Source organism: Limanda limanda, chromosome 1, assembly GCF_963576545.1.
Source record: "Limanda limanda chromosome 1, fLimLim1.1, whole genome shotgun sequence".
In the NCBI taxonomy this organism is placed as follows: Eukaryota; Metazoa; Chordata; class Actinopteri; order Pleuronectiformes; family Pleuronectidae; genus Limanda; species Limanda limanda.
Window position 1 is genome coordinate 22,945,066 of NC_083636.1, and position 22,484 is coordinate 22,967,549.

Consider the following 22,484-nt stretch of genomic DNA (forward strand, 5'->3'; position numbering starts at 1 on the left):
TGACACTCACTGTGTGTAAGTATAAGTACGATTTACAAACACAATGGCTTTCATCAATATAAGATCACAGGTGTGACAAATTCAGCAGTTTATGAACACATCATGAATCTGATGTAGAATTTTCTGTAGAACATTCTTAAGAACAAATGTCAGAAAAAACAACAACAATATCAGTAAATGTGGCCCAATGTGTCTTAAAGAGAGTTAAGAATACTTATTAGTGTATTCTAATGCAAAGCGTAGTAGACACAAACATGTACTTGAGTGCATAACTTTAAAGCCACATCACAAATTAGAAAATAGGATCAGAACTGGAACCTTAGATGACTGGAGCACTTAAAAACCTCATCTTCTAGTGGCCTCTTCCTCTGCAGTGGATTAACAACACCAACTGGGGAACTGGCTCCGTCAAATGTTTACCTTCATTAAACCAACTCCTTATATCCACATAACGTTAATGAATGGAAAATGCATTTACTTGGATTTTGGTTTTCAGATTTTCCTGAAACTGGGTTAAAATTTGGAAACTTGACTACTTACCAGTGGGCTGCTATCAAAGGCATGCAAGGGAAGCAGATCTTAACTGCTAGACATCAGTTGAAAAAGTGTAAGTGTAAGCAATACTTTATTTTATCAAGAACTGTTACAGATTTTTTTTTAAATACAATCCATTAATGCATATTTTAAATGTAAAACAACATTTTTTAAAATTTGATTTAAGAAGTAGTTTTGTTACTAGCAAAACAATCTTGAACAGCTGTTTTTGGCTCTACGGTTTGTATATTTATGTTTATTCTGAGTTTTAAATGTTGGGTTTTGAGAATTATTCTTAATAGCCCACATGCACAAAGTGAGTATCTACTAATATTTAACTCAGCCTCTTCAGTAGCAACTTTAAATTTGTTTCCAATCAATAACAAACATATGAAACCCAGGCAAACTCAAGTTTGTTTTCTGGGTGATGAAAACACAACTTTTGTAGAAATTAAGCTTTCAGTATGATCAACATGAAGAAAAGATTTTTGAATATATGGTTGAAGTATCCACTATAAATAATCAATGAAAGGAAATATAGAGTTATCCTCAGGTTTTGGAGGACAACATTCAACACAATTTAATGTAAAAAGTACAGTATTAGTATCAGTTGTGTTTTAGACAAACATGTTCTTATTCTAAAGAACTAAGGTCTTGGCTACACATTATATCACTGTTTTTCTGCTTTACTTTCTCTTTTTTTTTCTTTATTTGATGTACAAAATGCAGATATTTTATTCATGATGTATCATCAACATGCATTAAAGTGATATGTTCTGATTCGTCAATTTTTAAGGATATTGAAAAGGATTATTAAACATATAACACAGCTTAAGGCTTGGAACTGTTGATTGGGGACTGTTAAAGTAAAAGTAGCTTGATGTTTAAACAAGCTATAGGTTAATGGAAACGATAAAAAGGGCTTAGGAAATCAAATAACAATGCATAAAAGTTACAATCTGATAAGGGTAAATGAATCAAGTACTCTGGTTAAGCAAAATGAGTCATTGATAAAGTGAGATTATCTGAACTTGAAAGACAAGATCCAAATGAGAAAGTTGTGTGACGTGATGTGTGCAATAAATCCCTGAAATCCTGAAATGGCTCTCAACTTCAAGTGTTGATGTACTTAAATTAAATATTTCAGTATTTGTGGAATCACAATGCACAATATCTGAAAGCACATTACATAATACGGTTAAGATAATATTATAGAGAAAACAAACAAGCAAGTATAACTGAGTGTGGAGATAAAAAACCCTTTAACGGGAAAACACCTCTACCAGAACCAGAATCAATGTGGGCAGCCATCTACCGACTGGTTAGGGTGAGTGGAGAAAAAAGGGGAGAGAAGAGAGGTGGGTAGAGAGAGAAAGAAACTATTTGGGTTATAAAGTACAGACCAGTTACCATTTTATATGGTGAATTTGGGTAATCTGGGAAGTTTAAATTCCAGTCTGGGACAGTCACGTAAATTCTCTAAATGGGGAAATATACATTCAGACTTCCTGAAGTAAAAAAAAAGAGATAAACTAAAGAGATGTAGTATATGGTCTGCAGCTGTCAGACACGAGTTAATGGTACATACAGTCTATCCCTGTCTGTTTAAACTAATTGTCTGGTTAGCTAACTAGCACATAATCCCTTAGCTCTCTAGGTCAGAGATGATCCAAATAGCACAGACGAGCCTGTCCTTTCGTCTGCAGCCATTGGTTTCACCAAACATGTGGAGAAGACAATGGGCTGATCAATGCTTTCATCTGCAAGGTTTGTTTGTTCCCTGAGTCGCCTTAATAGAGTGATGAATTAGTTAATGAATCATCTGCTATTATTATTTTTAAATGCTGTTGATTGAATTTTAATGGATTTTTGAAAATGTGATGCACCTTTAATAGAATGTTTTAAATAAATTTTATAATTTCTTTATTCAGGCTAGGGTTCTTCATGAAAAAAGGACTCAACATGTTAATATGAATATATAATATCTTTGAATAATGTACATTTTCTATTTCAGCTTTCTGATATTTTTTCACAATTTTTTTTCACAAATTAGGATAGGAAAAAAGTATTATCCGCTGCAAGATCATCTGTTTATTACATATAATTCCTCCAATTTGAAGGCCTGGGCAATCTTATTGTAAGATGCAGAAAAGGCACTTGATCTATTGGAATGGACCTATTTTGGGCAGTTTTGCAATGCTTTGGTTTTAGGCCTTTCTTTATAAAAATTGTCTCTTCACTTTATGCCTCTCCCATTGCAGATGATCAAACTGGTCACCCTGGCCAACTTGACTTTGTTCTATCAAAAGGAACTAGGTAGGCATGCCCGCCTTCCGCAAGTCTCTCTGCTTTCCCATTGGAACCAGTAGACCAGGCCATTAGAGAACCATGCCATATCTCCCATCATAAGTTATGGTACATCACATTATATATCGCCCTTTAAGCTGGTTTAACATTTTATCATGTCTCTCAGGAGTAAAGAGCTCATTGCCTCACGTTTTGAATATTTTTCACAAATTCGGCTCCTTCTCCGGTTTTAAAATAAACTGGTCAAAATCAACACTCATGCCACTACATAAGACAAATATGAACCTAGATCATCCTCCTCTTTCTCTACAATACCATGGCTTTACTTACTTAGGTATTTAAATTAAAACACACTCACTCAAATAGTTAAAGATAACTTTGTTTTTGCTCTAACTAAAGTCAAGAAAGATTTTAACAGTTGGTCTTTTTTGGATACCGGTCTTCAAGGGAGAGTTTCTATCAAAATATTAAATACACTTCCACAAATCAATTGTATTTTCTATGATCTATCTCTCAACCCCGTCTCATTTTTTTATCGACTTCATATTTGGGAAGGGAAATGCCAAGGATCAGCTATTCCACTCTTTTGCATCGAAAAACTTGCCTTGGCCTCTCTTAAACAAATTTTAAATACTATTTTTGGTCATTCTAACTCAGAGCCATAAACATCTGGTTGGACACATCTTCGGTTACACCTTGGCGCTCTTTAAAAAAATGCTTTATTCTCTCCAATCAGAATTCAAGATCTGCCTTTTTCCAACATAAAGAAAGAAAATGGCGGAATCATGTATGGGACCTATCATATCTAATACACTATCCAGATGGTGCATTGTAGGAATAATATTCCTTTGATTGTTAATATAATAAATCATCATCCATTTGGCATAATAATGCACTTTCTTCAGGGTGTTATAATAAGAAACTGCATTTATATAGAACCTTTCAAAAACAAGGTTTATAAGGTGCTTTCTATGTATTCACAATAAGAGTATCAATACAGGAATATAACAAGTTAAACATTTGAAGAAAGCAAAAGAAATAAATACATAAATAAAGTATTGAGAGAATATCACATTTTAAGAAGAGACTTTAACAAGGTGATACATTTCGCCATCTTGATCTTCTCAGTCAGGTTGTTCCAAAGAATGGGGGCATGAATGGCACATGTATAAGCCTTGACTTTGGAACAAACATGAGGGCAGCATACGAGGATCTCAGGGCTTGTGATGGTATATATGTTGTTAAAAGCTCAGATATGAAGCTTGGAGCAAAAGCATTCAGGGCTTTAAAAGTGATAACTAAGTAACAGTATCAACTTTAAATCTAACAGGGAGCTAGTGCAAAGAGGCAAGAATGGGTGTGATGTGTTCAGGTTTCCGGGTGGTTTCCATCTGTTAAAATCCTGGCGGCTGCATTTTGGATGAGCTGAAGAAGGATAGAGTTTTTGCTGAATATCTGTGAAACATTATAATCGCATTTGTATTATGTTCCACCTTCTGGTCTCCTTGATGCATCAAGTCTGCATTAAAATCTTCTGAATAAGACATTTATGTTCAACTGCTGTTCCAGTAAAGTGTTTACCACTTACAAAGCTTCTGTTGTTAGCTATCTAGACGGCAGCTGTGAGTTACGTGGATTATTATTTCTCTTTTGTAAATTGTAGTTAATCACTCTACTCGTTTAAACAATAAAATACTGAGTAAGGTTTTGTGCATAATACTGCTGAATAATAATTATTGTACTCTTTTTGTGTCATTTTTTATATTAGTGCATTTACATTGGGTCTCTGTTTTCCTCTTTTTTCATAATATTGTGTCTAGATTCTGGTCTATTACCCCCAACATGGGGTTAGGGTTGAGGGAAATAAAATGTCTAAATACATATTTTATTTATTTCCCCTTTTTGTTTTCTCTTTGGCTCTCTCTAATTCAGCTACCTATTATTTTCATCCCTTCTATTTAACTCTTGTTCACATAAGGGATTTTATTTTTATTTATCTGTGCTTGGTGATTGGTGAAAATTGTGTTTTTGCTTTTTTCAATAAATTATTGATCACGAAAAAAAATGTTTGACAGTGATTAACAAGTTATAATATTCAAGAAATATTCTAAAGGGACCATGAATATTCGTATAAAATATGGTTGGAATATGAACATTTGGTAAAATACCAGTGCATCCCTACATTTTTCAGACCCTTTTAGGATTTCCACGTTTCAGACTCATCTTAAAATAATTCGATTCATTCTTATTCACATTATTTTTCACACAATACTCCACAATGACAAATCCATTTTCAGGTCTCTCCAGATATGCTCTATTGGGTTCAGGTCTAGACTCTGGCTGCAAACGCCTTTGGGACTTGTGGTCAAGTAGTTTGATTTTCGTTTCATCAAACCAGAGGATTTGGCTTCTTGTGGTCTGAGTCATTTAGGTGCTTTTGGGCAAACTCCCAGCAGTCATATGCCTTTTAGTGAGGAATGGCTTGAGTCTGACCACTCTACTGTAAGGGCCTGATTGATGGAGGGCTGCATTGATGGTTGTCCTTCTGTAAGGTTCTCCCATCAGCATAAAGGAACTCTGAGTCTCATTCATAGTGACTATTGTGTTCTTGGTTACCCATCTGACCAAGGCCCTTCGTCCCCAATTACTCTGTTTGGCTGGGCAGCCAGATCTAGGAAGACTGTTTGTGGTTCCAAATATCTTCCATTTGAGAATGATGGCGGCTACCGTGCTCTTTGGCACTTTCAATGCTGCCGAAATTTGCCTGTAACTTTCGTAAGATCTGTGTCTTGACACAATTCTGCCTTGCAGGTCTACAGACAATTCTCTAGACCTCAAGGCTTGGCTTTCACTCTGACATATACCGGCAACTGTGAGACTTGATATAGAGAGGTGTGTGCCTTTCCTAATTATGTTCAATGAATTAAATTAGGGACAGGAGGACTCCAGTCAAGATGTAGAAGCATCTCAAGGACCATTGATAGAAGTAGAATGCACCGGAGCTCAGTTGCAAGTGCAGAAACAAAGGGTCTGAATACTTATGTAAATAGAATATTTCACTCTTTTATTTTTAATAAATTTACAAAACACTCCAAAAAACAGTTTTTGCTTTGTCATTGTGGAATCACAGTTGTAGATTCATGAGAAAAAAAATTAAGTGAATCCATTTGAAGATGAGTCTGAACAACAAAATGTGGAAAATTTGTTAAGGGTTTGAAAACTTTCCAGATGCACTTCCATCTCTGGACTCAAACTTATGGGCATTGTCATTAGAAGAATTATAGCAGGGAAATGATAGGCGCTGTGTCGAGTCAGCTGTAAAATTTAAGCTGATATATTATGAGAAAGATTTCTATTTTAAGCAACTTAGGTCTTATAGGACAGTAGTCACCACTCTTTAATCAGTCTTAGAATAGATGTCATCTGTATACTGATACAACAGCAAGTATACCTGTACAGAACCTTATAAGTGATTAAGACTTTTTGGCATTCACCACACATAGACGTTCCAAGATCACCTGGAAACCAGTAAAGGTTGACAAGATGTGACAGCTACATGATTTCTCTTGTTAAAGTCAAAATGAGCTGAACTAGAAACTGGTGGCAAAATTGTGAGAACCGCTATTTCTACTCTATGTACAATGGACATCACAATGCTTAATGCGTGTGTAACTTATTAAACATCATTATCATCAAACAGAGAAAGAATTGACTAAGGCAGATATGTGCATATATTAGCAGCAACACAGATGAACGCATCCCTAAAGATTTTAATAATTTGGCGGACATTACAGTCAATTGTATGTTTGAAGATCTTCTTAAAATGTTTCTTTGTAAAAATGTAGGGAGGCCAAAAACAACAGAACTGTGCATAAATTAACCAAAACATAAAAAGGTGATTAAATGCAGAACATGAGATTTACCACATTTTGAACCGGTATCCTAATGCCATTAAGAAGTCAAATGACTACAGCAGATTACTAAGACATGGTAATTGTACAACATCAATAAGACAAATGTTGTTGTGAGTGTATCTCAGTAGGTAATGTGTGCTATTTTGAATCACAAATCTATACTGATACTATAATAAGCACTATGCGAAAGTGGTTGCATTAAAGACAGAAGACATGGGAGGGTGCTATGCAATGAATTGTGTTGGCATCTGAACATCTTAAAGCAAGGTTATCTTGGTGTGCAAATTCAGCAGTGTTCAGCAGACACACATTTCTTTTTTCTGTTGATGTTAGTGGAGCGGAAAGCTGTGTGTGTATTTGTGTGTGTTTTGTTTTATCACAACAGTTTCTCCCAACGTAACAAGGGCCTTCTGTTGAGGAGAATGATTCATTAACTCTGATTTAAATGCACATTTGTACCCTTTAGTCACTCCACACAAGAAAAGACGAAAATCATGAAATCACAGTCTGCAGCAAAAGTCACGAATCACTGTTAAAAAAATATTTTTCATTATACATGTGTGTCCCAATTAGCAAAATTGTAATACATTCTATTCTAAGATTATATCTATTTTAAGATTTTGGAAGAGTTTGTCAAGAATCTGATTCTGTGAATTTTCTAGATGTAAAGGTTGATTTAATGGCATGATGTTTTAATAGTGGAGCGTATTAATCAGAGGGAAGCTGGGGCTCAGGGGTAGAGCAAGTTATCCACTAACAGCATTTTGATCCCTGTCTCCCTCATTCCGAATGTCCTTGGGTAAAATATTCTACCCCAAAATGCCACTGACAGCTGTGCCAGCATTTTACCAGTGATGCTTAATAAAGAGTGCTTCACATGTAAATTTGTGTGTGAAGGTGGGAAACCTGGACTGTAAATTGCTTTGAGTTCATAAAAACTAGAGAAGAACTAAATAAATGCAGACCACTTACCATTATATAGGAAAAAGAGGTCTGTATAAGATTATGACTTTATTATTCATTGGGGGCAAATTAATGTACATTATGCAACGATGGTGCTGAGACATTTCATTTTGGTATGCTATATTTAGTAATTTAACAAAGTAATTTTACATGGTAAAACTGCACTAATGAGCAACTTTTGTCATTTACATCATGTCCAGTAGATCTATAGTTTCCCATGAATCCATTTTTGTTGGTACAATATTAATTTCACATAAGTAAAGGCAGACTTCCCAATAATACGTAAAACTTCTACATTAAGAGATAATTAAATAATCCAAATTGTAAGGCGTTTGCTCAAATATTGCTGACATACTTCAGATGGATTGCACCAAGGTGTTGCTCTGACATAGCAACTACTGACTGACTGCAAACAGAGATCGCATTTTGACCTTGAATTAACATCTGTCCTGAGTGATCTGATCACAATGGAGAGCTCTAAGTACAGGCAAACATACCCAAGATGCACTGAGGACAAGTATATGCTCACATTCACAACGGAAAAACAAGATCCTATCATTCAGACCATTATAAGGTGGACTGGGACATATGTGTCCACATTTCTTTAGCAGTGTCAATGTGAATGTGTCTTGGACGACAATGAATGACCATGTATTGACAGTGTTTGACCCACTACAGTTTCATAATGAACCCTGAGAATTTTTACACTTCTTCAGTAACTCAGATATTAAAATTAACATAGTTTTCCTCTGTGTTGCTTCTCTGGATGCCATGGCCAAATGGACAGCATCAGAAGAAAGATGTTCAGGCACCATCAACTCAGATTGCACTGGAAAAAAAACATACATGTTCATAAGAGCCATATACACCCTGTCTCCCTTTGCCAAATCAGTCTAATACAGTTGGCAACAGCAACTACTTACTACCTGAATTTCCCTTCAATGTTAGTTAGCTTTATTAATCCTGACTAGTTTCATCTAGCTTTTGATGCCTATAAGTATTGTATTTACCATTTCTGGTAGACACTACTTTACAATTCATAAACAATGTTTTCTGACTTGCTGAATTACTTATATTGAGAATAAACCTGAAGTTAAACTGGCATAACGCACATATGATGTCATCTACTCTTTTTTTCTTTACCCAGCATGAGTTCACATTGATTACAAAACAAACCTTTAAGAATTGAGGATTAGGACAATTCTTACAAAACTTTAAAGTTGCATTCCACAGCAAGTGTTACATGCCAGGTAAAGCTCTAATTCTTCTATGACAATGAGTTGCGTAAGCAGAACAGAGTGTATTATGGCTAATGTCTCAGTAAATGCAATAGGTTTGGATCCAATAGTGAGGGAAGTTAGTGTAGTTACAGAGAGGGCACCTTAACAAACTTTAGTCAAACGTTTCCCACCTCCTCCGAAGGTCCTCCACCTTCTTTTTTGGGGGTGTAGCTGGCTTGACCATAGTCATCAGGTCCCCAAAAGGATCCCGACTCTTCTGGCTGTCTGCCTCTGAAGAAAGAGGCTTTACCACCAAGTTCATAGCTGTACTAGGGACAGACATTGAGTCTGCCAGGTTGGAAAGGGCATGATTGCTGGCAGAGGAGTGAAGCAGTGAGGTTTCTGAGGAGGAGAAGGTTGACTGGAGCAGTCCATAGCTGTGTGGCAGAGTTGAACTGCCTGGCGAATGCTGTCTGTAAAGCCCTGATAGTGTAGAAATGGACTGTGGCTGGGTTGGAGAGTGTAAGTAGGAGCCTACTGGAGGCCCACACACTGTACTGAAGGGATTCCTTCTTGCAGTCATTGAATAATGCATTTGAGGGGAGGTAGGTTGCAGAGACTGGACAAAAGGGTTAAGTGACATTTGAGGATGCATTGGGAAAATAGGTAAGCCCTGTGGGTAAGACCTTGGTGGAAGTGTTGGTTTGCAGGAAGATGGCGAAATGCCAATGCATCCACCATATTTCAGTGAAGTGGAGTCAATCTTTGCTGAACTATTAAGGGGGTCAAGCAGGCTTATCAGATCTATACTGCCCTCAGCTGTGTTGGTGGATTTCAGCAGTTCTCCATCTGTGGTCATGCTCAGAGCTTGCCGAAACTCTTTCCCCCCAAATGCAGTCCTTCCTTCACCAGTTTCTGCTGCTTTAGAGCGTGACTGGGCCATGGGGGGTGCAAGGACAGAACCAAGCTCCGGTGTCTTTCTTCCATGGGGACGTGGGATGGTAATGTTGCCAGGGGTGGAAGGCATGAAAAGGTCAGAACCCAGGTCAGAGCTTTCATGGCTTGGGGAGTGGGCTTCTGTCTGCACAGGAAGTTGTATAAATGCACCTGCATCACAGGCAGGAGGTGCACAAATGGGCAAGGTCGGCTCATACGGCCCTGTACTCCATAGCTTATTATAAGGCTTAGAGAGCTTGAGGCCTGGAAATGTTTGAGAGTTTTCATCGACACACAGGTCCATCCGCTGCAAACAGAAAACGTAATTCAGAAAATAATTGCTGATGAAGGAAAAGTAAAACTTTCAGAAATAAAGTGGCAAAGCGCTCTATTAATGCTGTTTGATGAAAACAGAATTTCAGAGTTCATTTAGATTTCAAGATCATACTTTGTCATAAATTTTCATTGCAGTGATGTTGGATGACTGCTTTTTGGTCAACAACAACCATAAGAAATCATCCTCTCAGGACCATGAAACATCCAACAAAATTTGATAGACATCCAGGAGGAGGTGGAATATATGACAAGGTTCACGGTTTGATTCTAGCCATGGACCTTTGTTGTCATACCCCTTCTCTATACTCCTATCTCTCCACGTTTCCTGTCTGCCTTATCACTGTTGAGAAAAATGCCCCAAGAATTGACATGTGGACATTAGTTGGTATTTTGCTCTTGGCAATAAGAAGGATGTTTTATCCAAAAGTTCTTGTTATTCTTTCAGGAAACAACATAATAAAATGATGATAAGCCATTCTGGGCTGCAGAACACACTGGCCACTGACCTGGTAAGTAAATGTAGCTTGTAGCTCCCCTGGGTCTTTGGGAGTCCTCAGGTCCTCAAGACTTTTAGCCAAGGTAATTGGTTGGATGTCAGGCTCATCTTGGCAGCTGAATATATCCCCAAGCAAGTTGACATTGGATAATTTCTCATTGACTGGGCTGGGAGGAGCAGTGCGACTCTCAGCCCCAATACTAGGATCATCACCTTCTCTCAACTCTCCTTCCTTCAGGGAGTGGTATGGCTGTGGCCTGCAAGGACAGTGTTTGAATTATGGTTACACACACTAGAGGCTCCATGAATCGAAAAACTCAAGCCAAAAAAGGTCAGGGAACCATTAATCCTTTTCTAGGAATAACCAGGTCCTAATTTTGAAATATGATATCCTCCACACACACTACACAAAAGCTCTTGCCCAAGAGTATGTGCATGGTGCGAAGTAGCATCGTTAATTTAGCTGGTATTGCTACCTCGGGTAGCAGACATTTGGGCTAAATATGGTGCAAATGATGTTGCTCTTAGTCAAATTTAAAAGTAGGGGCTTATGGACACTTGGATGATACCACAGGAGCAGTGTGAAGGCATTCAATATATATATTTTTTCTATCTATATACCTTTAAAGGCATAGCTAGACAAAACAAATGTATATCTTTATCAATCTCTAGTGTTAAACAGATCTAAATAATCTCATGGTATATGCGTTTCCTCCTTCACACAACTCTACGGTCAGTACCGTACAAAACACAGTGGCTTTCATGAACAGTTGAGAGATCGACTGTCAGGTTGAGATATCAACTACACAAGCTGACAAATGTGTTTGTGAGGTCACCTTGACCTTGACCTTTGACCACCACAATTTGAATCAGTTCATCCTAGAATACAAGTGAATATTTGTGTGAGACCCTAAGCGTCCGGAGGTTGGTCGGGTTGCCGTGCTCAACCGAGGTCGAGCAGCTCTACCAAGGTCGAGCGGCTCTACTGGTAATGATTTTTCCGCAGACTCACCTACAGAAACCTTGTCACGAGTTTTACTTTCTATAGAATAAGTTTGAACGTCTTCTCGTCGCTCCGCCAGGGCCATGAACGAATCAGTTGGAGCCGATCCGAGGACTGCATTAAACCATCCAATCGGTAGTTGCTTGGGGCGATGTGTACAAAAGGGCAGGGACTTAATCAACGCAAGGACATTCCCCATCCTTTTATCAAAAAATGATCCAGGTGCTCATGCAGGACCTCGGTACAGCGCCGCCTTTATTATTCTGTCTGAAGTTTGACTTGCAGCAAAACTAGACTTTTTCGCTGTACCAGCACTGTGCAGGCTGTTAACATTTTTTTACCGAGTTATATAATGAGGCATTGTGTATCATTGAAGTTGAAAATAATTTCAGATATATATCAGATATATTTCAGAGCCTGTACTTTCTTACTTTCAATTGAGGAAAGGAGTTGAATAAGTAATTCTACTTTTACCAGCCTTTATTTTACACAAGGATCTGTGCTTCTACTTAAGTAAATAATGTGAGTACTGCCACTTCTGGCCTTCATACACATTTGAGAGATTGACTTTCAGGTGGGTTTTTTTACCTTATTAAGACCTTGGAGCGTTCAGATCACAAGCACACTAAGAGAAATTAACAAAAAATAATATATGAATGAGTTCTACTCTTAACCCTATAATCAAAACCGGATGCAACGTCTCCCTATACCATGACCATAATAGCTCCTTGTGAAGGTTTGAAACACATGTACATCAATAGAAAAGATAGATTATTGAGAAAAGCTTATTCATCAGTAAACAGTGCAAAGCCAAAGAGAAAGATGCGTACAGAGGTGACCACTCGAAAGGAACAGAGAAGAGAAAGCTGTCAGGAAACCCAGAGATGGAGTCATTTTCGTACTGGAGCTCATCTCCAGATGAATCTTCAGAGAGAAACACTGTGTAGTGACGAGTAGGACGGATAGAGCTATGGTGAGAAGAGGAAAGAAAACAGGAAAGTCATATTTCATTAAATGTATATTAATTAAATACATCAAAAATGAAACAGTTAAGAAGAGGAAAATTAGGACTAGAAATACCACACTGTGGTAGGATGCCTCCACCAACCACTTTAGTTTTTTTACCCAGATTCATATGGGAAATGGTTTTCTATTTATATAGAGCTTCTCTAGTCTTGATGACCACTCAAAGCTTTTTACAGTACAGTTTTACATTCACCCGTTCACACACACATTCATGGAAGAATAGGGATCGAGCTGCCGACCTTCAGGTTGGTGGACGACCGCTCTACCCCTAAGCCCCAGCCGCCCTATATATAAGGTCACTTTAATCTTTGACCACAGAATTCTAATCAATTTCTCTTTGAGTCTGAGTGACACCTGATCAAAAGTTGAAGAAACTCTCTCAAGGCGGTCTTCAGATATCACTTTAAAGAGGCTAAAAACATATTTTGTGATGCCACCGTGACCTTGCCTTTTTATCACCAAAATCCTATCAGTTTATCCGTGAGTCCAAGTGAACATTTGTGCCAGAGATATCAGGTACAATAGGCAAAACATGTGTTTTAAGAGGTCACAGTGACATTGACCTTTGACAAAAAAATTCTCGAGTCCAAGTCAATTGTGTCAAATGTAATTAAATTCCCAATGGGAATTCATAGGAGAATGTTGTCAATGTGACCTTGAGTTTTGATCTGGAGTGACCAAAATCTACACAAAATGTTTGTACCAAATTTTAAGACGTTCCTTCAACCTGAGCTTGAGATTTCATGCGAAAGAAAAACGGAAACAAACTTTGTAAGGCCACTGTGACATTGATTTGTGAAATGTGAAAAAATTCCGTCAAGGCATTTTCAAGCTATCATGTTCACGATAATGGGACGAACGGACAACCCTAAAACATAATGTTTCTGACCACTGGCTGTAGCCGAGCTACAATTGTGATTGTACGCCTCAGTAAATCCTTGCGTCTAAGTTTGTGCTACATTTTAAACGATTCTCTTGAAGCATTCTTAAAATCACATTGTTCATAAGGCAAAAAGGTTTTTTGACCTTTGGCCACCAAATTTCTAATCAAGTTATCCTTGAGTTGCATTGAATGTTTGTGCCAAATGTAATGAAAGTACCTATGGATGTTTCTAATGTATTGCGCTCACAAAAACAGTGAGTGTAACTGATGATTTAGACTAATGGTATTATATTTCACCAAAAGTCAGTTTTTGTTCACATTTATTTATTTTTCTGTTATTTGTTTTTTGTTTGGAGAGCTATGATTTTTTTAACGGATTCTTGTTTGACATTTTGGTGATGTCACTACCTTTGACTTCAAGGAGTTTTCCTCAGGTGGCTTGGCTATGCTGAGGAGAGGTTTACGAATATACCGATGCTCTCGGTTAATTGTTGTCTTCTGGTAAAGTGGTCAAACCTTTAGATGGCACCACAAATGTTTCACTGTAATGGTGCCAAATATTGTTTCTTGTTGCTATGATGATAATTTCAGTCGATATATATGATTTTTTTTCTGTACAGCAATGTATTATAGTGACGTTAACAGAGCACAGATATGGTTACTCATGCAGTGCCCTGTTCTCTCTCTGGCTTCAGAGTTGTGCACGTGGAAATCCTGGTTTCGAGATTTTGCGGTACTGATATTATTCTGTTATAGGGGGGTATAAGGTTATGTCAAATGTATTTTTTTTTATTAATAATTTATACATAGAAAATATGCTTCAAATTATAAAGTTACTTTAAATTTTCTGCCAGCAGCTGGGAAAATTGGTCTTAAATTGTCACAATTGTAAATAAATTATAAAAATGAGATGTATTTTATTGAATGTGATACATGTAAATGGTCTATATTTAAACAGCACTTTTCTAGTCTTGATGACCACTCAGAGGCTTTACAGTACAGTTGGGATTCGTTTGCTGGTCGTTGAAGTTTGTATTGTACAGTTGACATTCATCTCCAGGAAGTTTCACTACAAATGGGTCCAGACTCTCAGGTAACCTCAAAGACTTTTAACAACCCTACAAGTTAAATACCTTGGACTCCCAGCAGTGAGTTAGAACTGAAGAAACCTCTTGGTTTTTTATAACTTGGATTTACCATGACCTGTGTGATTGAGAATCTCCACAGACACAATCGGCAGCAAGTTTCAAATGAGGCAATTTGGGGTTTAGTAGCTTTCCTAAGGACACTTCGTTATGCAGATGGGGAAGACTGGGATATCTACTCCCTCAGCCACAGCCGCCATACATAATGACACTGGTGATATGAGTTGGTGGAGGCTTTGCAGGGAAGAGAAATGGACATGTGTGAAACCTGGTTATGAGAAGTCTCTGTACTGATATTATTCTGTTATAAACAGAGAAATGTGGAGAGAATAAACACCTCCAACTGTCAAGGCAACAGCATGTCTCATATTTTTCCTCATCATTAGAAAGCACAATGCAGACTTTGAAGTGAAGATTAAGTCAGACCGGCTATATGAGGTACAAAATTATTTTTTGAGCATTTCAAGGTTACGTTTATCAATGGCATGATTTACAGTGAATATTTTAAACTGTAGGAGGCAGCAAGATGTTCTAAAGCTGTCGCATGGGCAAAACAAGGGCAGTGGATGAAATTAGAGAGCATAGAGAGAAGGAAGTTGCAAGGGTTTGATTGCAACATCCACCATCAGGTTGCTCAGAGTTTCTAGGAATCCACGGGCAAGCACTGCACCAGACCATAAGATAACATCATGGACTGCAGAATAGAGGAGATCCCAAGATCCCAACTAGGCCCCAAGATTTTAGGGACATACACCTAATCCAATCAGCCACTGCTGGGCCTCCCTTAGAGGATTAGAGTGTCCAGTAGACGCAAAGGTACACAACTGAAGACAAGTTGCTAACATCTGCTGGTGGTCGCTTACATCTGTTAACATCTGCTGGCAGTTGGGAATTTAAATAGTGCAGAAGACCTTCAACATACAAGGGATATCCATCATCTTGTCCTATGTACAAAAGATATAAAACTATAAAAAAAACTTAAATTGAAAATAAAAAGACCTAAAAAGTGTGAATATTTAATCAGCATTCAAAAAGGTTATTGGTCCTCAGCAAACCAAGTTTAAATCAAGCAACTACAGATATTCTTAAAAATGTAAAATCCGTGGTGAATTTTCAAGTATGTTTAGTTACCCAAAAAGCAGATACATTTTTAAGAATAAGAACTGGGGCTAAAAGCAGAACTTATGAGTCCTCGTACTGGTTGTAGCCCTGTGGACAAGGCTAGCCCTGACACAACTGGTTACCAGTAGGTAATGCATTGACTATGACTTAATACAGACAAATACATTTGTTCAAGTCTGGGATCTGATCAAGCTTGAGAAAATTGGCGCTGATATGCAACGCCACGCCACTGGCGTTCAACGAAAACACAGTTTTCACAAGACTTCATCATCAATGTCTTGAAGACCTTCTCACAAAATCTGACTTGGTTATGGTCAACCAAATAGGAGGACTAAATCAAAGTGTAAGACATGTAAAAAACAAGACGTTTCCTATTTTGGAGTAGATTGGACCTTGTATGTATGAGATACAACAACTTCCTGTTTTCATGGAAAGTCATTAAACTTTGATGCTTACAGGTTTTTAAAGTTCAAGAGCTAGCGAATCCCAAAAATTTGCCAGGTTGCAAAACTAACAATGTAAACCAAAAACTGAATAAAGATAATTTTCATAAAATCTAAGACTCTTAAAAACAACGTCTAGGTGCAATGAAGCTGTTCTGGGGAGGATCTTTGGGACTGTAGATTTACTGGCATTTAGGTAAACATATCAGCTTGGTAACACATTTCTCTCTCATTAAACTGAAGACAACCTTTTAAAAAAACATTATTGGTATGTGTTTGTATAAAAGCTCAACATAATATACCATCATATATTTATATTTTGCATAATAAAAGTAGTTTTTTTTTTCAAAATCTATGCACTGGCTTTCCAAATATGTAAATGGTATTTCTTTGATACGTCATGATCAGGGGGACATAAAGGATGTAAGCTTACTGTTCAAGGCTGGTTTCCAGACTCAGATTGCTTTTTGGTCTTTTCAACAACACAGGTGGCTGAGCCTGTGGAAGGAAATAAATGATGTAAAAAACGGGGAGCAAGGAACAGTACACATACTAACTCATCAGAGAGACTCATTGATATATTAATACTGTAACAATGTGAAAGTGTTTATGCATTATTTCAACATCTGACAAATCAGGAAAGATCCTCATTTATAATAAAAAACCTCTTTTCAATATTGCAGAAGAGAGTCTGCTTAGTGAATTAAGCCAGTCCACAGTCTGATATAAAGGGTTTTGAAATTCTGGTGAATAAGACATGAGGTCAAAGATTCAGGTGCATGCTGCTTTTACAGAACTGTTTTTTTTTTTTCTTCTTTTTTTTCTTATTGTAGTTTGACTGTTTATTCTGCCCACATATCTACCCGTTCAGCACTTAGAGCAGTGGCTGTAACACAACGATCATAGAGGATATTAATACCATGGTCACTGACTATTCTGGATTGGAATTAGCTTGAAGGTGTTTCCCTAACTTTAAGTAACTAACATTAGCAAGAGGAGAGGGGATTTTAAAGTTAGGTATAGGGAACTGGTTCTACAGGAACAGGTAAAGAAAAGGAGAGAATATAGAGGAAAAGAGTGTGTGTGTGTGTGTGTGTGTGCATGTCTATTTATATTTATGAGGGCCAATTTTGGTTTAATACCATAATTGTGAGGACATTTCGATGTTGTAAGGACATTTTGGCTGGTCCTCAAAATGTCAATGGGCTGTTTGAGGGTTAAGAATTGGTTCAAGGGTTAGAATTAAGTTTAGAGTAAGGCTTGTACATTTAGTTGTAAGGGTTAAGGTTATGGTAAGAGGCTAGGGAATGTATTATGTCACCAAGTGTCCTCAAAACTAGATAGACGTGTGTGTGTGTGTGTGTGTGTGTGTGTGTGTGTGGCAGAGCAAAAACGAGTGATTTGTTTTAAAAATGCAGCTTAACAAAGCCTTTCACAGCTTCACCCTAACCCTTCACAACACTTGTCTCTATTATTGCTAACTGAATAGCTTTGTTGTTTGAGACAGACTTTCATTGCAGGTTTAGTGTCTTCTTAGGAACACTGAAAACTACAGCAAATTACAATTATTCAACGGTTTTTGAAACATAAAAAGAAAGAAGAATATAAGCACTATCTTTATCTTCTCTCCAGATTTTCACTTTACCACATTCCTCCTAAATTCTGCCAACCTGTCCAAAGTGCACAGTGATTGCCCTGTGGTCATCCCAGGTTTGCTGTGCACCCTCCGTCCTGACTCCACTGGGAGGGGAGACAATGCTTGTTGAGCTTTCATCATTGATGACTGATGACACTCCTGTAGAGAAGCCATTTTCTGCCTGCTCCTAAAGAGGGGGAACACAGGGAGGTGGAAGTTGACAAGGGTGAAAGAAGTGATGGCAACGAAAGAGAAGGAGGAGGGAGGCGGCACGCTGTGGCTGGGGTGATGAGATTCAGTTAAGGTAGTTAAGGTGAGTTAGGGTGGTGATAAAATGTATTTTTTGTGAGGCAAAGATCAAGCACTGTCACCTTTGCTGCTGTCAAACCAATGTTACAGTGTAAACAAAAACAAAACATGATCTAGAGTAGTGCAAAGCTACTTACCTTCTGCTTTAGCCGGCTCTTGACTTCTTTAATACGCATTTTTGCATGGTCTTTGGCCTGTCAAACAAACATAAATAAAGCCAAATCACTGCCATTTTTATTTCTACCAAACAACACATTTTTAGGCTTTAAACAGAATCCAGGGATATGCTTACAAACTTGTAAACATTCCTCATGGCTGGGTTTGCCTTTGTCTTCACTGTATTGAAGATAGCACCACCGCCTCTCTGGAAGAAAAACATTCACCAAAAATGTAATGACTAAGACATAATAACGGATATGCCTGATATGTAATTACATTGTGATTGAGTACGATGAAGTCTGTTTTTCAAATGGCAAATAAACATACTGTATGAGAGCAATAGTAAAGGTCTTACGATCAACAAGGAGCAGCTAGAGCCTGTGGTATTCATTATAGACAAAACAACACTTGAATGGAATGAACTACATCTACAATAGGATGCCAGAGTATTTAGGTACATCTAGCTAATACAACAGTTATCTGAACTTTGTGACGTTTGAATGTGACATTTTATGTTAACTGTTGTTGGAGAGAAGTTTAAAATGTATAATCATTCTGAAAGATGTACTTTGTTTCTTTTTTAATTATCCTGATGTTGGCAGTGGATCATGACTTTGGACTATGGTGGACCCGATCATGATGGTGGATCCTGATCGTGGTGACTGCTGACCATGAACTATGATTACAACAAGACTGCTTGATATACAATATTTCTACTCAGATACCCGGCCATTACTGACAATAATCCACCAATTATTTTACCTTCCAGTATGCTACAAAGTGTTATTCTAATCAATGCTGCGAGTACCATTATCTTTCTGAGGTTCTCCATTACACGTGGCATCTATTGCACTTCTGTCCGTCCTGGAAGAGGGATCCCTCACATGTGGCTCTCTCTGAGGTTTCTACGTTCTTTTTACCCTGTTAAAAAGATTTTTCTAGTAGTTTTTCCTTAAGGCTCCAGTTCAATTAATCCAATTTTATTGGTATAGCCCAGTGGTTGGGATTCAAAGTGGGGGGCGCGATGTCACAAACCGCCAGAGTGAAGGTTGCATCGTAGTACAGTTTTGACCCAATAATTATATTAAGTGTGCTTTTCTGAAACCTATGATCATGATATAATCAATTATTGTAATCCTTTTAATTGTTTTGTTTTTACAAATGGTAAATAAGATTTTTAGAAAAGCTTTAGATTTCAATGACAAATCCTGCAGATTGGGTTGACAGATATTGAGAATCAGTTTGGCAACAACACTAAGTTATTCTAGGAGAGGGAAGCTGGTTTTTCTTTCTTTTGAAATATTTTTGGGTTCAATACATTAAAATTCCACTTAGTGATAAGTGGTAAGGTCAGTAAGTCAACAAAAATTTGCCCTTGCTTTCACAAAGGGCAAACTAAATGGCATAAATTGGTGTAATGATGTGCTGTCTGTGTGGGAAAAAAGTTATCAGACTAGCTCACCTTTACAGTGAACAGCCACTGGTGGTAGGTCTTGTCACTTCCTGTGGGAGAAAGGACAAACAACATAACATTAACTAGTGAGCATGCTGGTCACAAACTGAGAAGGGTTAGTATTAGTAGTCAGCCACTGCGTTGGTTGCAGTTTTGTTCTTTTGATCTTACTAGTGCAGTGCCTGTTCGAAACCTGCATATTTTGAATGTGTGGTTTTCTTGCCAATTCTGGCTTTCTGGGAAATTCTCATAGCCCTTGTTTGAAGTGTGGGTCTGAAAAATCTCTGTTTCGAGGGCTGCACAGCCCTAACACATGGCCCTCCCCTCAATCCCAACAAGGATCAGGAGAGCCTTCCCCTCCACATGACGGGGAAGGGCTAAGGGCTAGGGAGAAGGGGTGAAATAGTCTGCAGAACCCTGAAGCTGCCACACCACTGCTGCACAAAGAGCTGTTCAACTGTTTATTCAAAGTTGAGTGAAGCTCAACACAGTACACAGAACCCCAAGCTGAAGAATAAGTTGTTGTTGCTGCTGTTGAGAACGCACCTGAGATTTCTGAGCTGATTTCTAATCTCCATTTTCCATATCATGAATAATGTATGTGTATTATAATTTTAAGAATGACTGTTTCCTTGATATGCTGCATAACCCTCTTCAGAATTATTTCATCATTAGTGCGCAAAACAGGCCAACAATATACTGTCACTATTTTATTGTTTGTGTCGTAGAAGTTGACATATCTGGTGTTTTTTTTCACTCGATTGCAAATCTTTCACTCGATTGCAAATCACAATCTGAATTCTATAAATATGCGTTCTACAGACAGAAAGACAAACATAGGTACATAATTCTACTTCAAGGTATTTTTGATCAGATAGTAGATAGTGGTTGGGGTGGTATCAAAAACAAAAATGATGGGTGCACTCAGTGCTTTATTGTCAGTAGGACTGTTTGAGACGTTTCACACAAACACATCATAAGTGGCTCACCTGCATATTCGCCCAAGTTGATCTCCTCCTCAAAGATGTCACTGAAACCCTCGCCTGAGTTCAACAAGTCTAGACGCCCATCAATGAACTGCAGAGGAACAATAACATTGAAGGGCGTTAAACAAATAATGAAATGAAAGTATAAGAACTAAATGTTTATATAGTGAGAATATTTCTGTACTATAAGGATATTTTGCCTGGACCTGAATACATCTAAGGACAGTTAGAAGGCTAATACTTTGTTCAAGAGTTTAGGTTAGTGTAAGATTTGGATAAGGCAAGTTGTGCACATCTTCCAAGATAAAAGATGCAAGATTATAACTGCAAGATCCAATTGAGCACATGTTCAAGTCATCAGCAGTTTTAGATCACTGGAAGAATAGATACGTTTTGGGTAACACTTTATATTAGGGAACACATATTAACCATTAACTAGTTTCTTTTTATAATGCATATTAGTAGCATATTGGTTCTTTATTAGTAATGATAAAGCACTTATTAATGCCTTATTCTGCATGATCTTATTCTACAACTACTAGGTCATTAACTAACAGTTTCCCCTCAATAATCTCCTAATTACTGCTTAATGATGGTAAGTTCAGAGGTTGTTGTACATTAATTACATTCTTTATATGCTTTGCTCAGTATGGGCCTTATAAGGTGGTAGTAACCCAAGAATAGTCATTCTCCCTTCATAGCACGTAATAAATATGTTCTATTCACATGTAAAAAAACACAAAACTGAAAGTGCTAATAGTTTTGTGAGGTTTTGTAATAAATATATATATAGAAATGGTTGAAAATCTGTATGATCCTTTACACACCAAAAAGCTTTGTCAGCTGAAATGTATACAGGAAGTTTAGGCAGTACATTTGTTCTTAGCCTTGAAGAAACTTTAAAAAAGGGAGAATTACATTTCTTGTGGTACTACCACCCTATATGGCCCATGCTGAGCAAAGCAAATAAAGATTGTAATTCATGTACTTCAACAACTTCCTAACTTACTATTAATAAGCATTTGGGAGGTTATTATGCAATGCTAATAAGTGACTTAATGGTTAATATATGTTCCCTAATATAATGGGTTACCAAGTTTTGAATAGGACCTAGGGATACCAAGGTGCAATCACTGATGTGTCCTTTGCCAAGATAAGCAATATTGTAATGTCTTCATAGGTCACCATGGTTTCTGTTTACATAGTACATAAGCTTCAAAAGGAACATTTGAAACCAGAGAACCTGGTACAGAATTCATGTTAAGTAAACCAGAAAGTAAGTGAACAATGATGCTGGTATTGCACCCATTGTATCAATTCAATTTCACTAGTGACCTTAGAAAATGGGGAATGTATTACATCAGAGAAGGCCCTCATGAGCATAAAAGATGATCAGCTGTGTGTATACCTGTTTGAAGAGCTGCAGCTGAATAGCGTTGTGAAGGAACTGTCTCATGGCACTGGTACGATGATTCACAAATGTTTCTTCATTGAAAGTTATTGGCTCTCCCTAAAAATAAACAAAGTCAGATCTCTGGAGAGGAGGACAATGAAAAAATCACATCATGGATGAACCCAACCACCCTCTTTAGCAAATACTGGACAGACAGTGG

At 37.6% G+C, this 22,484-nt stretch overlaps 1 protein-coding gene across 2 annotated transcripts in view; it reads right to left on the minus strand.

The window, feature by feature from the left end:
- Positions 1–5,871: 5,871 nt before the first annotated feature.
- The window catches only part of dennd1a (DENN/MADD domain containing 1A), a 40,321-nt gene continuing 23,708 nt past the window's right edge, over positions 5,872–22,484 (minus strand). The window contains exons 14-23 of one of the 2 annotated variants that reach the window (XM_061072488.1): positions 22,280–22,381; positions 20,875–20,962; positions 19,895–19,935; positions 18,566–18,637; positions 18,411–18,467; positions 17,999–18,151; positions 16,762–16,826; positions 10,717–10,963; positions 9,130–10,181; positions 5,872–8,547 (exon numbers count right to left, since the gene is read on the minus strand). In XM_061072488.1, the coding sequence (XP_060928471.1) occupies positions 8,538–8,547; positions 9,130–10,181; positions 10,717–10,963; positions 16,762–16,826; positions 17,999–18,151; positions 18,411–18,467; positions 18,566–18,637; positions 19,895–19,935; positions 20,875–20,962; positions 22,280–22,381 (1,887 nt within the window). In that variant the 3' untranslated portion in view covers positions 5,872–8,537. Of the gene's footprint in view, positions 10,182–10,716; positions 10,964–16,761; positions 16,827–17,998; positions 18,152–18,410; positions 18,468–18,565; positions 18,638–19,894; positions 19,936–20,874; positions 20,963–22,279; positions 22,382–22,484 lie in introns of both variants that reach the window. The other variant, XM_061072481.1, reaches the window with a different exon arrangement.